The 19,872-nt window shown below is 38.0% G+C and overlaps 1 protein-coding gene across 3 annotated transcripts in view; it reads right to left on the reverse strand.

The window, feature by feature from the left end:
• LOC100646794 (protein rhomboid) overlaps window positions 1-19,872 on the reverse strand; it is a 490,668-nt gene that overhangs the window by 33,117 nt on the left and 437,679 nt on the right. For all 3 annotated transcript variants that reach the window (XM_048410568.1, XM_048410567.1, XM_048410569.1), the window contains one exon: window positions 5,223-5,365. In XM_048410568.1, the coding sequence (XP_048266525.1) occupies window positions 5,223-5,365 (143 nt within the window). The remainder of the gene's footprint in view (window positions 1-5,222; window positions 5,366-19,872) is intronic.

The following is a 19,872-nucleotide window of genomic DNA, read 5'->3' on the forward strand; positions in this document are numbered from 1 at the left end:
TCGTTTTCGAAGGAGCGCGACGAACAGGAATCGAGAATGGGACCTGCAAAGTTATATTTCTAACGCAGATGAGCTTAAAAATTCATTTGGACGAGTATTGCGTATTATGGTACAAGTGACTGGTGGACGCACGTTTCGCGTAACTGTGCCTGTGAACCTGCATTCAACTTATGCATATTTAAGGGCTATTACGCGGCAAAGTGTATATGTGAATCATAGGGGACGACGTTTACACCTTTCATAAAATAACAGGTAGTATTTAAAGGTTCGTAGACGAGGGAGAATTAAAATGTTAGTCTGCGAGTTTCTTCGAGAAAGTAACTTGAAATATATTTCCGATATTCTTTGAAAGATTAGCAGGAGAAAAATATTAGACCAGTATATGTAAATGATTCGCTTTGTCTACGAGTTGGCTGGAAGATCGTTTCGAAATTATTTTACGATGCATTTGCATGTTGAGAATTGCAAGCGGGGAATTATACAATTGCAGGTTTCAGGATTATTTCACTCGTGATATATAGTTTTTGAATCTATCATAGCACAAAGTTGCTTGAAAAGGTTTATATATCGATACTGGTGATTCGATTTTGCTTTATGCGATTCTGTATTTTATCTAATTTCGTGCTTTTATCATGCAACAAATGGCGTAGCAACGCTATTATAACATACATTTTCAATATCCGCGTAAAACATCGAAAGAGAAATATTATGAAAAACCGAAACCCGTATCATTAATTCCCTCAAAGTATTGATTATCGCGCACGATACGTCTGATAAACATTCAAAGAGAGTTGGTTGAAAGCTACTTTCGAAACGAATGAATTATTGTCAAGGAAATGACTGATAAAACGAATATTATTTCGTACATTGAAAACGGATTTAACATCCCTTTATTATAAATTATCTGAAAAGCACATCAAATTTCTCTTCGTAAAACAATATACCGAAACACTGTACGTAACAATGGGTATTCAAATAATTTTCATCCTTAAAATAATCGACGTCGTACAGTATACACTTTTAGCTTTAATCGATCTAAAACGCTATGAGTTTCTGTTTCGTGTTTCCCCTCTTATTTTACAGCGTCCAGTACGTGGCGCGCGTGTCCGTACGAAGTTGCGTTGTAAATTTATAATTTAGTCGAATAAATTTTGTCGATCATTGACGTTTCTGTGTTAGCCTCGTAAGGGTTGGCCAGAGAAGGGTGAAGGGTGAAGAAGGGTAGAATATTATATAAGCGTCGAGACGCTTATGTGCGTGTCTTTCAACACTTCTTTATGCTGCCATTAATAAAATACAATCCCCTTCACCGTACAATTTTTGCTAGGGCGGAAAAAGACAGAACAGAACATGACTTCATACTTTTTGTTTTCTTTTTTCTTTTTTAACAGAGAAGCATATTTTAAAATTCAATGCACTGTCGATCGATCCACGTTACCAACATTGCCTTTCTTTCTACCTTTCAACAATGTGTTTTTCCATTCTCTTCAAAATTTTCGAAATATTGCTTGCCCTAATGGCTACATGCTCGGCATCTTCGACGATTTTCTTAAGATTGACTGATTAATTAACCTTGAATGTTAAAACACGAATGTTAAAATCAGTTGAAAATCAACAACAACGTGCTGGGCATTTTCTCCAGTGATTTTCATGTATTCAATTGTTAACGCAACATCCATCATTCCTAATTTCACCTAATTTTCTATCCCAATTACGAGCCTTCATTGTATCGGTGTAAATACACTCAACATAGGAAGCTCGGACACGTTTGCAAAAGGTGTTCGCTTGAACCGTGAAAAAGATAGGAAGCAAGGAGGTAGAAAAGGAAGATAGGGGCGAGTAAACAGCTGAGCGATGTTCTGCTGAAAAGATAGCGAGAGAAAAAGTGGAGAAAAGCGTATTTTCGATGGTGGCAGCAGCCGCGTGCCGGAACATTTACGTAATTCCATTTGACTCGTGGGACGATTGTTGAATTCGATTCGTGTCGACCGGAGGAGATTGCAACGTGATTCGCTGTCGCCAGTGGGAAGGGGATGGAAATTAGCGTCAAGGATTAACGCGAGAATTGCATCGGGCGTATTCACGGCGAAGGGCGGCCAATCGAGAAAAGTGGCCAGCAAAATGTCCAATTTGTCACGCGTGACACTTTCCTTCTGCGCGCCATCTGAATTTCAAACTGTCCACCCTCTCCCTTTTTTTCTTTTTTTCTTTGTGTGTGTGTCAAATTTGTCGTCCGAATATTATCGTAGAATATGATAATACGGTTATAATTACGCCAGATTATGCATTGTTGCCGATTTAATTGGACGATCGGTTTCGTAACAAAACGTTGTTATTTTATCGTTCGATTTATTTCGTCCGGTGACTCTGCGTAGCCCGGAATCCATCCCACGGTCGTGGCGGCCACTCGCTGCGTCAACATAATTAATTGGACCGTAATAATCATAAGTAAGATATAAAACACCTTTGAATCAAAATGTTCCTTATGGTTATTGCTTCAACAGGTAAAAGGCGGAGGAACGTGGGTTTTCCCATGTTTCCCAGGATTTTCACCCGTAAACGATCGGTGGTGGGGCGATCAACACTCAGCAAGAGTTTTCCTCTGCGACAAATCACGAAACCGATAGATCGCCGGTGATCTTCTCCCGTCGCAGTTCGAACGTTTCACGAATAAGGTGAAGAAATTGAACTTTGTATATGATAATAGAATTTATTATGCAAATTCAAAGTGTTACAAGAGACTGATTCAAAATGTTTTAACAGACTGGGCGAGCGCCTATTTTGGAGGGTTTTTATACTGAGGTTTTAGTCCCTCTGGAGGGGTTGTCGTCTGGTGTATCTCAAAGGAGCCTATTCCGTTACTATTTGGGTATTGTTTCGATGACTGTGGTATACAGGATGTCTAGCCTATCCTATTACTGTTTCTGAGTGTGTGGTCTTCTTGAGCGTGTGACAACCGAACTTTACCGCATCTACGACTACAGATCAGTCAGCATCTCTGCGCTGATTCACTACTTTATCTCAGTCAATGTATCTTCATTAACCATATCTACTTTCGATAACTCATCTAATTAACACATATATATACGAAACGAGCGTAAGCATCTTGTCCCATTAATTATTCAACTACTTGACACGACGGATCAGATCCGCAGACTAAAAAGACAATACCCTTTAGATCGAAGCATTAGATTTAACTAGAATCAAACATATAAACTATTATAATCCAAGTTATAGTACCACGCCAAAAGAATTTATTTATAATTCTCAATGAGAATTGATTGTAAATAGTCTACCAAATTAAAAAAAAAAAGAAAAAAGCATCTTGTCTACAATCGTTGTTGGAACAAAGAGTACATTATAATCTGTTACCTCGGCGTTATAATTAATTCAACTACCTCTATTATCTTAAACGAAATAAAGGATCGATCAGTTTCGTGGCGTCGATTCTAATATCGTAACGGGAATTTACGATTCCCGTTGACGCGCTTCCTTGAGATCGCGTCTCTCCGCGAACGGTCGACAATACACGATGTTACTTGGTTTATGGAAATTACGTTAAGAGAGTAGAAATAGTTAGTATGGATTTTGTTTGGGAAATTGAATAGAAAATTATTTAGTTACTCGCGATAGGAAAAGAGTATAATTCCGTTGTCATGTTGAGTGATGTGAAACTTTTGCAAAAGTAGTCTTATACACGCGTGAAGGTTTTCCAATAAATCAATTTTATTTTAGTCACGTACTAGACAGATGTTAGAATCAATAGCTTTATTATTTTGGAACAAAATGGAAACGTAGTATGATAAAAAATACTTCGTTACCTGTTAGTTATTGTTTGGTTTATCAGAACTATAGGGTCGTAAATATTAGGTTGTCCCGAAAGTTTCTTTCGTTTCACAAGGAAATAGTAGATGCGTAACATTTCTCGTTTTATATTATTTTATTGAATTACGTATAATTTATTTTATAGTAACAGAATAAAGTGTAGTTGGGATTTATTTTGAAACGAAAGAAACATTTGGGCAACCTAATAAATTCGTTAAAAAATGCGAGGAAAACGTTAGTCGTTTAGGATCGAGAAACATAATCTTTCATTATCCTTCTTTCATTATTCTTCGATAATACAAGATGATTTTATTTCATATTCGTTTTCACTTCACGTTGAACGAATTAATTAATACAGCAATTAATACATCCTATATCTAATACTTTATTTTTAAACAAATAGCATACCTTTTTTATCTTCGCTATTTTTATATTTTTACTTTATCAGAAAAATGAAGACGGAAATATGACGAGTTTATCCGTACGAAAATAGCGCGATACTAAAAGCTGCATTTTGAACGCGACATAACTAGCAAATAAATAACGAGTTAACTCAGCACAAAGGTTTCATACGTCAAAGAAACATAGCCGGCGATTTAAACGATCCTCCTGATACACAAATTTACCCGGACATTTTTGACAAATGCGTCGTGAATTTCAATTTCCGCATTTTCCAATAATCGTCGTGAAATTTCATTCTACAGTCGAACGTAACGAATATCTACCTAATATTAAAAATAGTATCGTCACGACGAAGCCCGACACTAATGAAACTCGACGGTATATTACAACGCCAATAATTTTATCATTTTATTTCGTTGTTCGGCAAACAACGCCGCTAACATACTGCTGTTTAATCGATATTACAAAGGATCCCGATTAACGTCAAAGGAATTAAGATTGACGAACGATAACACGTATTTCGCTAACATATCGACTCGTTTTTATTAAAAAATGTTCGATAAGACCCAGTGTAACGTAGTATCAACGATATCAGTATGATATTCGTGGAATTTTCGTCGTTGTAACTAGCGTGACTTTCAAAGTAGTAGGTCGAACAGATCGTTAAAAAAAAGGTGTTTGTTCCGGGTAAAGGTCAATTTTTGTTTGAAACAAAAATTTTACTTCAAAAGAAAAAAAGAAAAAAAAGGACAGAAAAGGAAGAAAAAACAACGGTATGTTCCGATTTATCGGAAAAGAAGCAAAGTTCTGTGTTTCCCTTTCAAATAAACAACATAGAATATGACAAAGAATTGCAAAAATATGACACGTTGTAATCATCATTTCCTTAAAGATACACTTTATTTCTTAATATTTTTGCGACCAACGGATGCGCTTTTACACGAAAGGGAAAACGAGTTGCTTCGTTTTTTGGAAATTTTGATTTGATAACTTACCCAGCATGAAGGAACATATAGAACGCGAATCTCCAGAGCTCGAGACGTTTGTCCGGTCTGTAAATGAAAACGCTGTCGATCGGTACTGGCCCCGAAGGATTCACCTCTCCCATCGCCACCGTGTAATACGTGAAGAAACCCAGCTGCAAGCATAAATTCACGAAGATTAATTCATCGTTTTGTCATTTAACTATCTTATCGAGTAATAAATTCGTTCGCCTCTTACTAGCGTGAAAATGCCAATCAAATTTTATTATTCCCGATTTTCGTTTTATATCCAGCCATAGAATCTCTCTTCCGCTTCGCTTGTACCGCGAATCTAGAATCGCGACGTATAGGAAAATTAAGTTGAAACATATATCGTACCGTGATATAACGTTTCTTTCAGTAATAGCCGTTGAGAATCGTGGATCTTAATCGACGAAATAAAAGTAAAGGAACACTAAGGTTACACTTAGAATTCATTCTAAAATAGTTTTAGATTTATTTGATAAACGATTTCCAGGATCTTCGTCGATATACATTTGCACGCGTCTCAGCACTCTCTTTGTCTCACCATCTTCCATACCACACTACCAACGGAACAGTTACGTTCATCTGTTTTTCGAGGCGCCGCCGAAGCATACTTCCATACGCTCATATTTACATACGCGTGTTACTATTACGCGACCAATCTAGTCTAACATACAAAATTATACATATCTCGATAATAGCCATTATGGACGTTGCTTATCAAACTGGACATCCCTTGGACGTGCTTTCAGGCAATACGTCGTTGTCCGTTTTCCAAGCCAAAGACGCGTAAGTATATTTCTGGTTCTCGACAGAGAAGGGAATCTTTCCATAAAGGGATATTGCGGATACAGATCTCTCGTGATCTGCCATTGCATTATACACATTGTGTCCCGGTCCATAACGTTGTATATATAATATATCGGCGATATTGCGCAGAAATATTAGAATACATCGGTCGCTACTCGACTTGTCCCTACGTCTAATTCAAAATAAACACGCGCGCACCTTACTGCTCGAGTGTTTATTGCGTGCTTCGCCAGCTTTATCGAAATTAAAATCTCCATTTCTGTCTATAATATAAGTTTATTCGACTGTAAAGTCAGATATGTTATCGGTTTTCAGGAGATATTGTGGCAAGGGTGAAAGAAGATTGAATATGAAAAGGAAGAGAGGATGGAAACGATAGCTATAGATCCAATATCTTTTATAATAAATCTATCTAACAGAGGTCGTAACTTAGAATAAAAGTTTTATATTAGATCGAAGGCTCGTTCGTTGGATGTTCTACGGCGGTACCACACAACATACGAGTTTTAGGATGCTACTGATGCAGCTTTCGTGTGCACGTTGCTCGATTAGTAAATCTTTCTATTCCATTCTTGTTTCTATAACGAGAAATTGCAACTTTTATTCGTAAAATTCACTGGTTTTTAATATTCCAGCTACCAAAAGAAATTCCAAATATTTACATGGGGTATTGCTTCGTTATTTCGTTCGTGTCTTTTTCTTTCATTAATGTCAAGCGACTTTCGCGTATTATTTCAATGGTTGTGAAAAAAACATTCTATCTCAATGGTGAGATTAGTTTACTTCCATTACGACGGTTTCAAATTTTTTCGTTTAAACTAACGATGTTGCATGGGCTTTTTAAGTTACTTTTCAAGCTTACCTTTGAGCCTCCTGTCGTTTGTGCCATCTACTTGTACCGAATAAACCCACGGAAGCAAGTAATTACCTTTTTTTTTTTTTTTTTAATGCAACGCCAATCCTGTACTCGTCCAAGGAAATTGAAAAATTGACAAAAAGAGAAAAGAATTAATTTGACTCCCCGTAGAAACTCGTACCTAAGAAAACGATCGAACGAAGAAAGGGGAAACTGTTAAAAATAGAAATACAAAAGTTAAAGCACTCTGTCATCGTGTAGTACTTTAAAATCAAGAGATGTTGGCGTGGTCGTGCACTAGCGAGAGATACGAGTGACATGCCGCGTGCTAAGGACGTTTATTACGTCATAATGATCCGAACTGCCGGCTTGCCGAGTGAATGTAAGCGGCTAAAAGAGGAGAGAATACGACACGACGTTGGTGGTGGTGCGTGCAACGTTACGACGACATAGCGGCTGCAAGCGTGAATGAACGATATAAATCAGGGTTTGTAATATCACGTCGACGCCGGTGTGCAGACGCCGTTTAGGCATATTGTTTCTGTAAACGAGAGAAATATAACGGCGCCTGGCTATGTACAACATTTCCCTGGCGGCTCAACAACAATGAGAGTCGCGTCTTCAACAAATTGCCCCTGCGTGGTCTCGCAGCCGTGCAACCTAGGCAAACTTTTCCCTTCGCGTTAATGAATTATTGTATTTTCGTTTCATAGCTCACAGAGTTTCCACTTTTTCAGCTTCGACGTTACACCAAATTCAATGCGATTGAAACTTCTACGAACTTCTTTTTAATCGTTTCACGGTGGAACAAGGGAGCAAGGCAGCTAGAGATTTTGCTTTTCAGATTCCTATAATTTCACATATTATATATTATTGTATTTTCGTTTCATAGCTTAGAGACTTTCCACTTTTCGAGCTTCGACGTTACACGAGATTCAAAGCGGTTGAAACTTCTACGAACTTCTTCTTAATCGTTTCACGGTGGAACAAGAGAGCAAGACAGCTAGAGATTTTGCTTCCCAGATTTGTATAATTTCACATGATTCTAAGGATTCTTGACGAAATAAACGTATAAATCTTTATTTAAACCAGAGGTCTCGATGATTAGCTCTACGAATGAAGAAACAGAGAAAAGTGATGATATACATATATCTTTTCTTTCTTTTTTTTCAAAATTCATCTTGCTCTTCAAGATCATTTACATATTCCGGCTCGTTAAGTAAACTTACTGGAAATAAGTAATCTGTCCCGAAAAGACTAATCGCGTGTCTAGGTAATAAAATCAAAAAATATAGAAAATAGAAAATTGATCGACCTGCTCTGTGAGAGTTTCGTTCATTAATCTATTAAGGTCTAACATGGCGTTAGGTAATATTTTATTTTTAATCCGACATTGCGATATTATACGTAGCGTCATATCACGCGTAGAGTACTTATGTATCTATTCTACATAACTCTATAATCATCGAGGAAACATTGATCAATGGAATAATTAACCTGGCTGCTCGAGGGAATACGCGTGCATTAACTCGTTAACACCGTTTCATTATTATCTCAAATTGTGCGTCAATTTTCGGTTGCATCTTCGCGACAGCTGTAAATCGTCCGCTTTCAATTAAGCTTCTTTGATTATAACCGTGTCCCTGAACCAGACAAAGTCCTCTAATTCCAATGTTCGAGGACGCGCGTCTGGCGCGTTCCTTTGTGCTAATGGAACAGAGAAATTCGCGAGAACATACCTAAGAATGGAAATCGTGCCTTGGTCGGGCGAGTGGAAAAGTCTTGGAACGCTGAAGACTGGAACAACGACCGAGCCTTCTCTCTTTAAGACGTTTAAAGGTTTAAAAATGGGCGAAGGAGAAGCGTGAAAAAAGGACAACGCGGACGAAGAACGAGTGTTACAAAGAAAGAAAGAAAAGAAGGAAACAACGTAAAAACGAACGGAATGAAAATTGGAATAGCACGTATGTGTAGAACTGTAAAAGAATGTAATAGACTGTAGGAGAAATAAACGAATAAAAAGTTTAATTTTTGAAAGATGTGATCTTCTCTCACAGTTTTTTCGAACTTCAAACATCGATAAAGTTACGCGAGCGAAATTAAACGTTTCGTTACTATTCGATACTGGACGATTCGATCTCTCGCTTCGATGTCACTTTACGACTAGCAAGAAATACTTTAATACGGTATATTCGAAGATGGAAAGAATTTATTGGCCACTGGCAAACGATTATTTTAATGCTACGACGGCCTATATTTTTCAAATTACGAACAGAATGGAAAAACCCGCGCGTAAGCTGGGGATCAAATAGCAAGACGATTCCGATAACAAGAAATTACTTGACAATAAGTCTTGACAAAATTTTTCCTTGTGAAAAGTGGCCAATGTGATTTATCAAGATACGTTGAGACGAAAGAATAGCGCATATCGAATATCAGATTTCAATATATACGTATACGTCTGCAATATTGAAGGAGAATTCGTACGGAGCGAAGTTCCATCCATGATAGTCTTAAAAGAATACACAGAATGGAAGAAAAATCCGTAACGCAACGATGAAACACGAGAGAGTGTAACGTAGAACAGTGGACTGTCGTAAAGGGGAAAGAAATAAAAGAGGGAAGAATGTAAGCAGAGCAGCGAAAAACAAGCAATAAAGTGGAAGGAAAACGAAATGTAATGAGGAAGAGAGGGAAAAAAAAGAACGAGCGAAAGATAGAAGAGGTTGTTGCAGTCTGTTGACAGTGGTTGAGGGTTTCTGGTCGTCCAAAGCACAGAGGAATGCAAATGATTGCACTCACACAACTCGATATGCGAAAGAAGGAAAGAAGCCACGAACTAAAAACACAGTGGAAAAAAAAGGGAGAAATAAGAAAACAAAAAAAGAAAAACAGAGAAGTAAGGGGAAAAGTCGACGAGGATAACGGAAAAGGATCCTCGATCGTTCGAGCTTCCTGGAAAAGTGTACTCCCGTGAGCATACGCTATGAGTATACACCTGTTTAACGTCGATGCCTCGTACTTTGAAGAGCATTAGAGGGTAATGCACAAGTATTCGCTGAAATATATAGGGTGATAAAGAAAAGACTCTAGCATTACAGAAACCTATACCGTTGACTATGAAAAGTCAAAAATATTACTGTAATGGCGTGTCCATTTTATGGAAAACAGACAGCGAAATTTTCTCAACAACGTTACTTTTCGATATCGATAGCGTATTATAAAAGTTAAATTACAAATTATTACTCACATGTAATATGGATCAGCCCCATAAATGGAAAAGTACAGGGAAGCGATGGGTATTAAAAACACTGCTCTTTTTAAATTTACCTTGGGGCTAGGTTGGATTTACCTTGAGAAATTTATAAAAAAAAACGAAGTTGTTCGGTTTTATACCTCCGATAAGAGGGTCGTGGCGAATTACAAATTTTCTACAAGCTTTCCTCTTGATGAAAGTTCGAATCGCGAATATGTAAATATATTACAACAGCGAGCTACGTTTATTTTCGAGATCGTGTATCATTCGTATTGTCTTACAGGCAAAATAAATTTTACGATCAAAACTTTGTAACAGATAGGTACTAGGTTTGTTACACATAGATCTCGCGAGTATTTTGGCTGCGTGCCACGCTACCGAAACGTTTAACAACGCTACGATGTAAAGTATAATATACGTGCAAATTTACCTGAAGCAGCATATTGCAGAAAATTGTTTGTTTCCACCATACGCACATATCATGATTAGCAGAACTCCCTTGCGAATAACTTTCAAAGAATTGGCACGAAATAATTTAATCCCTTCAGATACGAAAATATATAGTTTGATGGTTCTGTTACGGAACAATATCGAAACGAAACTCGTATGGGCTGTGTAATTTCCCACGACGGTCTATAACGTACAGTATGCCATGACAGCACTCGAAACTTTCTAAAGAAACATTATACAACGTCTTATATATTATTTTTATTATCGTTATTGTAAATATATCTTCAACGAAGAACGAGAATCGTAAGACCGAAAGTTTTAAGCAATTCGTAAGACAAGCATGTACATCGTAAATTTATCTCGTCTCTCGCGGGAGACGTTGGTGGGAGGAAAATGAGGAAAATGAGAAAAAGAAGGAGGGTTTGAAGCACCGGCACAAAGGAGAAACAAAAAGTCTACCAGAGTATGACGAGTACCCCTTATTAAAGTCCATTAAGCAGTGTTTCCTCTAATTGCTTCATCTTTTTTCCAACGCGAGCCACTGCTACCTTCTCTTAGGAATTTTCTAAAATTCTAGAATCGAACGACACGGCCATATAATATAAGTAAATTCTATCGTTCAGTTTTGCTCCGATCGCGAACGATGGCGTGGACAGTGTACAGTAAGCGGAAATGAAATCGCGTGAATCGGCGTTCCTCGTTCCATTTAATTTGACGTATTTTCCAGAAATATGCGAGAACTAGGATAACGTTTATTTTTCATACTATACCGTCAACGACGTGTTAACGAATTCATAAAACCATGAAATCATAAAATTCGCAATTATCCTGGACAACCGCGACTGAGTAAATCGAACATCACGCGAGACAAACGCGACAAGTCCGTTTTCTCATTAAAACGCTAATAAAATTAACAAAATAACACGCGTAACATATTCGTACAATGTTTGTGCTAGTATTCGAATACTGTCGTAATGTATTTCGCTCACGAAACTTCAACCGAAACGACTACGATGATACAGCGGACTATTTACAAAGGGAAAGGTACATTGGCAAACTTTGAGTTCGAAATGCCAGTAATTAGCTTGTATTCTTTTTAGACCTCGTTCAGTTAAATTTCCCTTTCAGCTGGGAAGAGCTACAGCTCGTAAAATTGCAATATCAGAGAAGAGACAAGCGGTCGCCTACCTTTGAAAACTCCTTTCCTCTTTCTGATTTTCGAGTTTCAACGTTAATCCCGAGGCCGTTGCTTCTTTACCGGTCCATCACCCGGCTACGTGAGCTTCGTAATTAATTAATTCTCTCCCCTTTTAATCCAGCTTTCGTCATTATTGCACTTGCCGCTCTTTTTTTATGTTCTTTTCTTTCCTTTGCCACGGATGACCTCGGCTCTGTCTCATTTTGTTTCATCCAACTCCCGCAGGACTGTTAATAATTAGTTCTATCTTCGTCCCCCTATTTTCTCTCGTATCTCTACGTGTATTAAGCTTCTACAATTCCACTTCCTCTCTCACTCTGTCGTCTTTTTTTTCTTTCTTTTTTTGTACGAAAGTGTGAAACTGATTACGTTGCGGTGGATCTAGCTAAAAAGAAACGTTACAATGCCCTGTGGTGAAATTGCCGCATGCGAGATGCTACGATCTTTGTATCGTTGGCTGCTGCTTCTTGCGAATTTTTATGAACTGATGAATTATATGTATCGTGTATTATTCTTACTTCGTATTATTATCGTTTTTAATTCAGGTGAATCCGAGCTTCAGAATTTCATACGAGTAGAACCATTTAATCAATAAGACGATTGACGTTCGTGACTGTGATATACAAACCGAGACGTTCTTACTGAAATTAGTCGATAAATTGAATCTTTTTAACGATTAAGGATCCAACGAAACTCGAGGCGCGAGATTTGCCAAAATTTCCAAAAATATCAAGTAACGAAACGTCAAAGTGATTGCACACGTTCTTCACAGAAGGATAAAGCGAACAAGTATAGCAAACTATTTAAGAAAAGTAGAACTGACCTAGGAGTCTCTGAAAAAATGTGTACATCGCTTGGAAAAAAATTACTACTGTCACGTACTCTCCGTGCTTTAGGATACAATTTTTACAAACAAAATTCTCTCGTATCCCTGAAAACAACGAAAGCGTCGAGAACAAGATCGTTGCCTCGCATCGTGTGTCGCAAAATCACCGGATGTCGATCGATCCATCCATCGAACGTGAAATTTTGTTACGGGCACCTTTATCATTCCTATTTTAGGGGAAAAATTTCATCGACGGTGAGCACGTTGCTTTGAGATTCATGCGAAAACGTCGGTCGTTGAATCGGCCGAGAAAGAGTATGAAAAAAAAGAAAAAAAGAAAAAAAAGATACAACGAAACGGCCAACGAGAGCTGGACGAGGGCTGAAAGCGTGGCTTAAAAAAACACAGAAGGAGGGAACAACCGAATGAATACTAGAGCAACAGAAAAGAGACATCGCGTGGAGAACCGACTTTGTAACGAACAACAGCCCATTCCGCATTACTACCTTTGTTCCACAGAGTCCGTGCTTGTGCGCGTTCTTTAACGCGGAACTTCGTTCAACTTATTGAAGGATTCGAGTGAGAACGAGAGATAAATGCTTTGTTTTTACACCAAGATAATAACGATCTGTTTATTAGGTACGTGAGTAAGTTCTTTTGAATAATAACGTCAATGGACAGACCGCGGATGTCGATGGAAATTTATATTTTTGTCAAACGTCATAATGGGTATTACACTTTGGATATTTTATATATTGCTGCATATTATGCGCGTTGTGGACATTTTTGGAATTTTATTAATACAGTTTATCAACTTGTGACTACGAGTATTGTAGCGAAATTGCTAGATCGCGATGATTATGCAAACAAGATTGACGTTTTCTTGGGTACAGTTGAAGAAGGCTGAATCGAGCAGAGATTTGTTTTATCTTCTTGAATGTTAGAACGATTATTTTAGTTTCGATATATATATATTTTCAAATATTTTTGCGCTCTTAAATTTCCTATATTTTTATGCGAAACGATCGAACTAACTAAAATACATTTCTAGCCAATATAAGCCAATATTCGCACGCTATGATAATTAACTCAAAGTTGGACTAACTTTATAAGCTCCGGAGCTTAGCTTATGCAACACTGATTTTAGATGTAGGATTGATATGAAAATGACATGAAAGTTAGTTAGCGGTCTATTGTATGTGGCATCTATTCTAATAGGAAGTTTGTTCGCGTTATATGCAAAATCAATTATATTATAGTTTGAAGACCACTTTTTGCCACGGCGATCTTCGTACGACGTACGACTTCGAATATTAACGATGAATGTATAACAATATTAAATGGAATTTAATTGATAGTTTACATGCCACGTTGTTTCTAAAGCCTGAAATACGTCAAAATTCTAACGTGCATCGTTGTTCATTTCGTATTCCATTTTACCATTTGAAAACACGTAAGATATCAATAGACCGAGTGTAAGTAGCTTTTAATAGCACGCTTGCGCTCTTTAACGTACGTAATTGTTAACTCGTCGATATCATCTTGTTTCGCCTAATGAAATTGCATTTTTACTAGTCCCGAGCTCTCTCATTATTTTGTATTTACCTCCTACAATTATCGTAATGTATTTCCATCTTGATCTACGATCGAGTACATGCACACGACACGACGTTACGTTAATAGGATAATTTTATCGCGTTCTGTTATCCTCTACAAAACATACTACAGCAATTTCTCCGTTTTACGTAGAACAACAACGAACCGAATGCTCCTGTTATATTTCCGAATCCACGACTGTCTATTTGAAAATTCCTCGCTCTTTAACTACGAACGATAGACTATTCGAGGGACGTTTATTTTATTCGTGCGCAAGATTCCATGCTTCTCGGTCCATTACTGCTCGCTAGACAATTTCTTACCACATTCTAACTAACAGTAAGAAAGACAGACTATTTGAGGGATGTCTATTTTATTCGCGAGTAAGGTTCTATATCTTGTCGATCCATCACTGTCTGTTAGAAAATACCTTACAACATTTTAACCAAGAACGACAAACTATTCGAAGGATGTCTATTTCATTTGTCAACACGATCCTACGCTTCTCGACCTATCACTGTCTGTTAGTTAAAATTCCTTACAATATTTAAGTACGAAAGACCAAGCTGTGGTATGTCTATTTTATTTGCCAGCAAGATTCGCTCTAAAAACAGCGCCATAGAAAATACTACGAGTCTCGGAGGGCAAGCGAGAATTTCACCGCGCCGCGTTACGAAAACAAAAGTTTCGACGATTTCGAATTTCAAATGTAGCGTCGTCTCGCAGCAAGGAAACACGCATGGTCGGAACGAATGCGGCACACGCGAGGCTAAAGCGAGCAGAAGCAAACGTGGAAGGAATGCAGGCGAAAATCCCATCGTGAGAATAATATTCTCGTTCGCGTCGATTTCCACGATATATTTTACAGGGATTCGCCGGGATTTCTCCTTCGTCAGCGTAGATCGGGATGGCGCGCACGATTTATGCATGTACAGGATATCGTAGTAGCGACGGACGCAGCCGAGGAGTAGGCCGATTCCAGCGGAATCTCTCGATAATCGTCGCCGTGTAATCGCGTTTGCACTCGAACCGACGATTTATGACCAGTCACGTCAGTGCCAAGCGTACGCGTCTACCTTCGGCCGCTGATTAATGCGGCCGGACCTCCACCGTGGAAATAACATACAGAACTCGCGTTTTCAACCGGCACAAACGTCCTCCGCCGTGACGTGACATTTAACGAGCCGTTTGATCGACCAGCGCCCCCTCCTTCTTCCGAGTTTTTCCGTTTCCGAAATTCTTCGTAACGAACCACTTGGCCACACGACCGAGTCGTACTACTTGCTCGATAGCCATTTTCATCGCGGCGTGTCGGAAAATACGCGAAGGATATTTGGAATATGAGAAAACGACGAAGGAAGTTCGCGTTGAAACACGAGTCACGGACGATGGTATTTTATAGGCATTTTGTATTTTGCCAGAATCACGAACGTCTCGTTCACGCATTTTCACGTTTATTTGTTTCGATCGGTGGATCGGAGAAAGGATAATTTCCCACGTAAGTGAAAAACGAGCCGGTTATTAAGCGTCTAATTTAGTAATATTGTATTTCGCGTTAGTCTCGTTAATTCGTGTAACGTTCGACTCCACCCGATCTATCGTAATTCTATGATATGGTAATATGTCGGCGCTATACGAATTTCTTAGGCTCTTGCATCGATCGAGAACGAATTGAAAGCGCAAATGGAACAAGCTAAAACACGCTGATCGGTTCGATAGTAGTTTCGCTTGAGAAAAAATAATTTACACGAAGAAACATTTAGCGCGAAACAATTAATGTACGCCAATTAAGCATCAAATTTTAAATCGCAAGAAGGGAAAGGTCTTTGTAAAATTATTCCACGTATAAAATTTTAACTCAGAATCATGGCTATTCTCCAACAACTCGTATCAACGCTACTCCGAACGAAGTCGAATCGCACAAAAGCTCAAACACGTAGAATATCCCATTAATGTGCCTGGTGATTATCATTAGGGCGAGGAAACATGGAATTAACGTAAAATCAAAGGCGCGAAAGCGTGTACAGGTTGGCCGGTCTCGCGTGCAAATTTCAGATACAGGCGCGGTACATGCCGGTTATTGGAGCGTGTTGGTCCAGCTCCAATTCATCTCGTTGAGCGTGAACGTCATCGCCGTTGTCGTCGACGCCGACGGTGTCGCTGGCAAAAAGCCTCTTTCACGCTCCGGGATTCCGAGCCATCTTTCTCGGCTTAGGTGCTTTTTGCAAGCCAGTCGTTCGGGAAAACGGATGGAGTGCGATAATACGAGAACTCCTGAAACTACTTGCGAATAACCTGAGAAAACAGCCGCGCTTTTGTCGAATCCACGACGACCTTTCGTTGCGAGCGCGAGCTAATTAAAATGTCGAACTGCTGCTAAACCGATTATTTTCCGACTACCGCAGAATTTTATCCGAAGAACGTTCGATCGTTTCAGACGTTCCTCGCGATTGAATTAACACGGAGAAACGCGATAAATTTCTAATATTTGGCAATTTGTTTTTATCGCGAAACGAGATGATGGACAGGAACGTTTCTCGATGTACTGTGCTTCCAACGTGAAGGCAAATGTATGAAAATTGGAAATTCTCTGGAATGGAATTGGGTTTATAAAATTTGAGATGAAGAACAGCGACAAATTATCGTATTTCATTTTTCCGTTACTTTAATAGCGTGTGAAACTGGATATTTTTTTCCACGCAACGCGCTTTTGTACAGCGAACGTACGAAGATTGAAAGTCCTTTGAAACGAAATGAAATTTGCAGAACTCGACGTGGAGAAGCGCGATGAATTATGATGTTTAACAATTTGGTAATTTTTCTATTAAACCGGCGATAAACCGAATATTTCTGATTCTGAACCGCGTTTCAAGTTAATTCGGAAAATTGGAAATTCTCCGGGATAAAGTGGAATTTATAAAATTTGAATCGAATAAAAGCGATGGATTATAATATTTAACAACTCCTCGGTGTGGCAAACCGAATGTTTCTCGATATACTCAGCATTTATCCACATATTGTACGTAATGGAATTACATTAAATTGACTACGTTCGAAATAGAAAACTACGATCAATTCGTAATATTAAAACTCCTTTTTATTATTTTTACATATTACTGCGCTTGTATTATAATTATTATGTTCATATATTTGATTCGTTTCGCTGTAATGGCAGGAAGTAAAATTTCGTTTCGGAAATTGACGCGATGAAATTGACACTTGCGGGTTTCGTTGCCTGCGCGGTATTGTTTGGTAACAGAACTACACAGCGTATCGATTCCATGTTAATCAAATGAAAAACACGTCAAAGACACGATTCCGATTTCCTGCTTTATCTATGCGTTTTATACTGTAGCGACAGTTTTCGACTAAAAGCAGAACACGTATGCGCGTTGATAGCGAGAAAATCGCAGCGTGCAATTGTATGCGTTTATCTACTGCATAAACGTAAGTCGCCAGTTTGTATTGGAAATATTGGGATGGCAACTAAGTGATTGCGGATTTTGTCATTAGGTGGTATTGACAAAACCCGCAATCGCTTAGTTGCCAATCCGATAAATCGAACGTAATAACATTTAACCATGAAAAATTGGTTTGAAGTTACAGTAATAAGAATATAAATATAATGCAAATATTAAAAATACGCGAATAAAGTGGTTTTTAATCCGGCTTCAAAATAAACATAGCGCAGAGCTCGCTGAAACTGTACAATAACTGTACAACAAAAAGAAAAAGTAACTTTACTTTCGACATTTTTACCGGCTTAATCCACGCTTTAAAATTAACAGAACAACCGCAGAAGCTTTTTGCGTGTATCTCAAAGTTTCCATACGTTTAGTTAAAAATTCAGGAAACTAAACAAGGTCGGTGGAAAAGTTTCTGATTGGTGTAAACGCGTCGAAAACTAAAATACGGTTTCCCAGTGTCGAAGAACGGAAAAAACTAGAAAAGAGCTTTTACTAAAGGGGAACGTTAATATATACGTAATTTGCTTGTGACAACGAAAGTTATAACGTAAGGTGAGCCGAATCAAATTTTACGCGTTGTTTTCTCCGTAATTACTGCTAAACCCACGACTTTCAAGATTTTTGTTTTTTAAGTTCCCTTGGAAATTTACGTCTGCGTCGTATCCTCGCGATAAATAATTTTGTGGAAGCAAATAGCTCGGATTCGTTGCATAAATCGGTCGTAAGATTAACGTTAAATCGAATGGTCAAAATCCAATCGAGTTACGTATATTTATCAGACTCAATCAAATTGAATGATCGAATGAAATAGGAAAATAAAATTAACGTTTGATCCGGACGTTGAACATCGATTCGGCTAACGAAATTAAGAAATTTCATAAAAAATGCCATTGGTCAGTTTCGAAAGGCTCGATCGCTTGTAAAACGCGCGATTTAGTTAATTTAAACGCTACAATAAACTGATACGACCATCGTTCAAGAATAAATCTTTGGAAATAAAATTTCCGCTGATCTTATGCTTCTATCGAAATAGACAAATTATAGTACAAATTTCAAGAATAATATAACACAATGTTACATGGAAACGCATAATCGAACGTTTCCATTCGTCGTTTACGATAATGCAATAAGAACAAAAAGCTTCACTGTAAAAACAATTCGCTTATTGTTGAAATAATTTCTATTTAAGAAAAATGGTTTGCTGGAATTACGATGAAAGAACGTCTCTTCCAAAGTATCTTATTTTCACAGAGAGGAAACATTCGCGTACGTTGCGCCTCCTTTCTTCTTGGCAAGCTAGCGCCCTTAAAATTCACCTCTAACCCCGCGAAATGCAGAAAGGAAGCCCGAAAGCTATCGGGGAGCGCGTCTAGCGATATTGTTAGGAATGCAAATTAAAGCATTCAAAGGCTTTGATGAACTTGCGTGAGTTCTGGCGAGCTTAAAAAAACCTGGATGCCGAGCTAAAGCGCTGATGGAAGGAGAAACCACGAAAAAGAAAGAGTTTCATCCGGTTTCAAACGACACCTGAATTGGAGACTTTTGACTAGACAAACGCCAACGCTTGCCTTGGATTCTAAATGTACGCGTGTATCTATAGTAGAGAAAATTTAATTATTGAATTAAATTAAAAGAAATTTTCTGCTGTTAATTTTAAATTTTATTTTCTTACGCCGGATTAAAATTTTATATATATAATCTAATATATACGTGCTTTATAATTTCGTATAGTTCGAAGGATAATCGCGTACGTAATAAAAAATATCGGCACACCGTCCTATTTATTCTAACATTTATGCGCTTGTTGGTTAATTAGATCCGAGTATATTAAGTTTAAGTAAAGTAAGTCATTTAGAAGCGACGAGAATTGTTCGATTAAAAACGGCGGACAAATAGAAAAGAAGTGATTCGTATCGGTAAAGAGTGTAACAGAGCATGAATAGCGGTATAACAGCGTAATATAATAATAAATATAATAAAGAAATAATACAATGGTATGTGAATACTTGAATTGGAAATGGTGGTTTCAATTTAAAAGAATTAAGGTACTTTGCTGGTAGAAGGAAACAAAGCATAGAATTAAAAATATAGGACTCTGTTTTTAGACTTAACAAAAACCCGAGGACTACTGTGTTAATGGATTCTTATCCTTTAACGCTTTTAATATTGATGAGGAGGA

Source organism: Bombus terrestris, chromosome 11 (assembly GCF_910591885.1).
Source record: "Bombus terrestris chromosome 11, iyBomTerr1.2, whole genome shotgun sequence".
Classification (NCBI taxonomy): domain Eukaryota; kingdom Metazoa; phylum Arthropoda; class Insecta; order Hymenoptera; family Apidae; genus Bombus; species Bombus terrestris.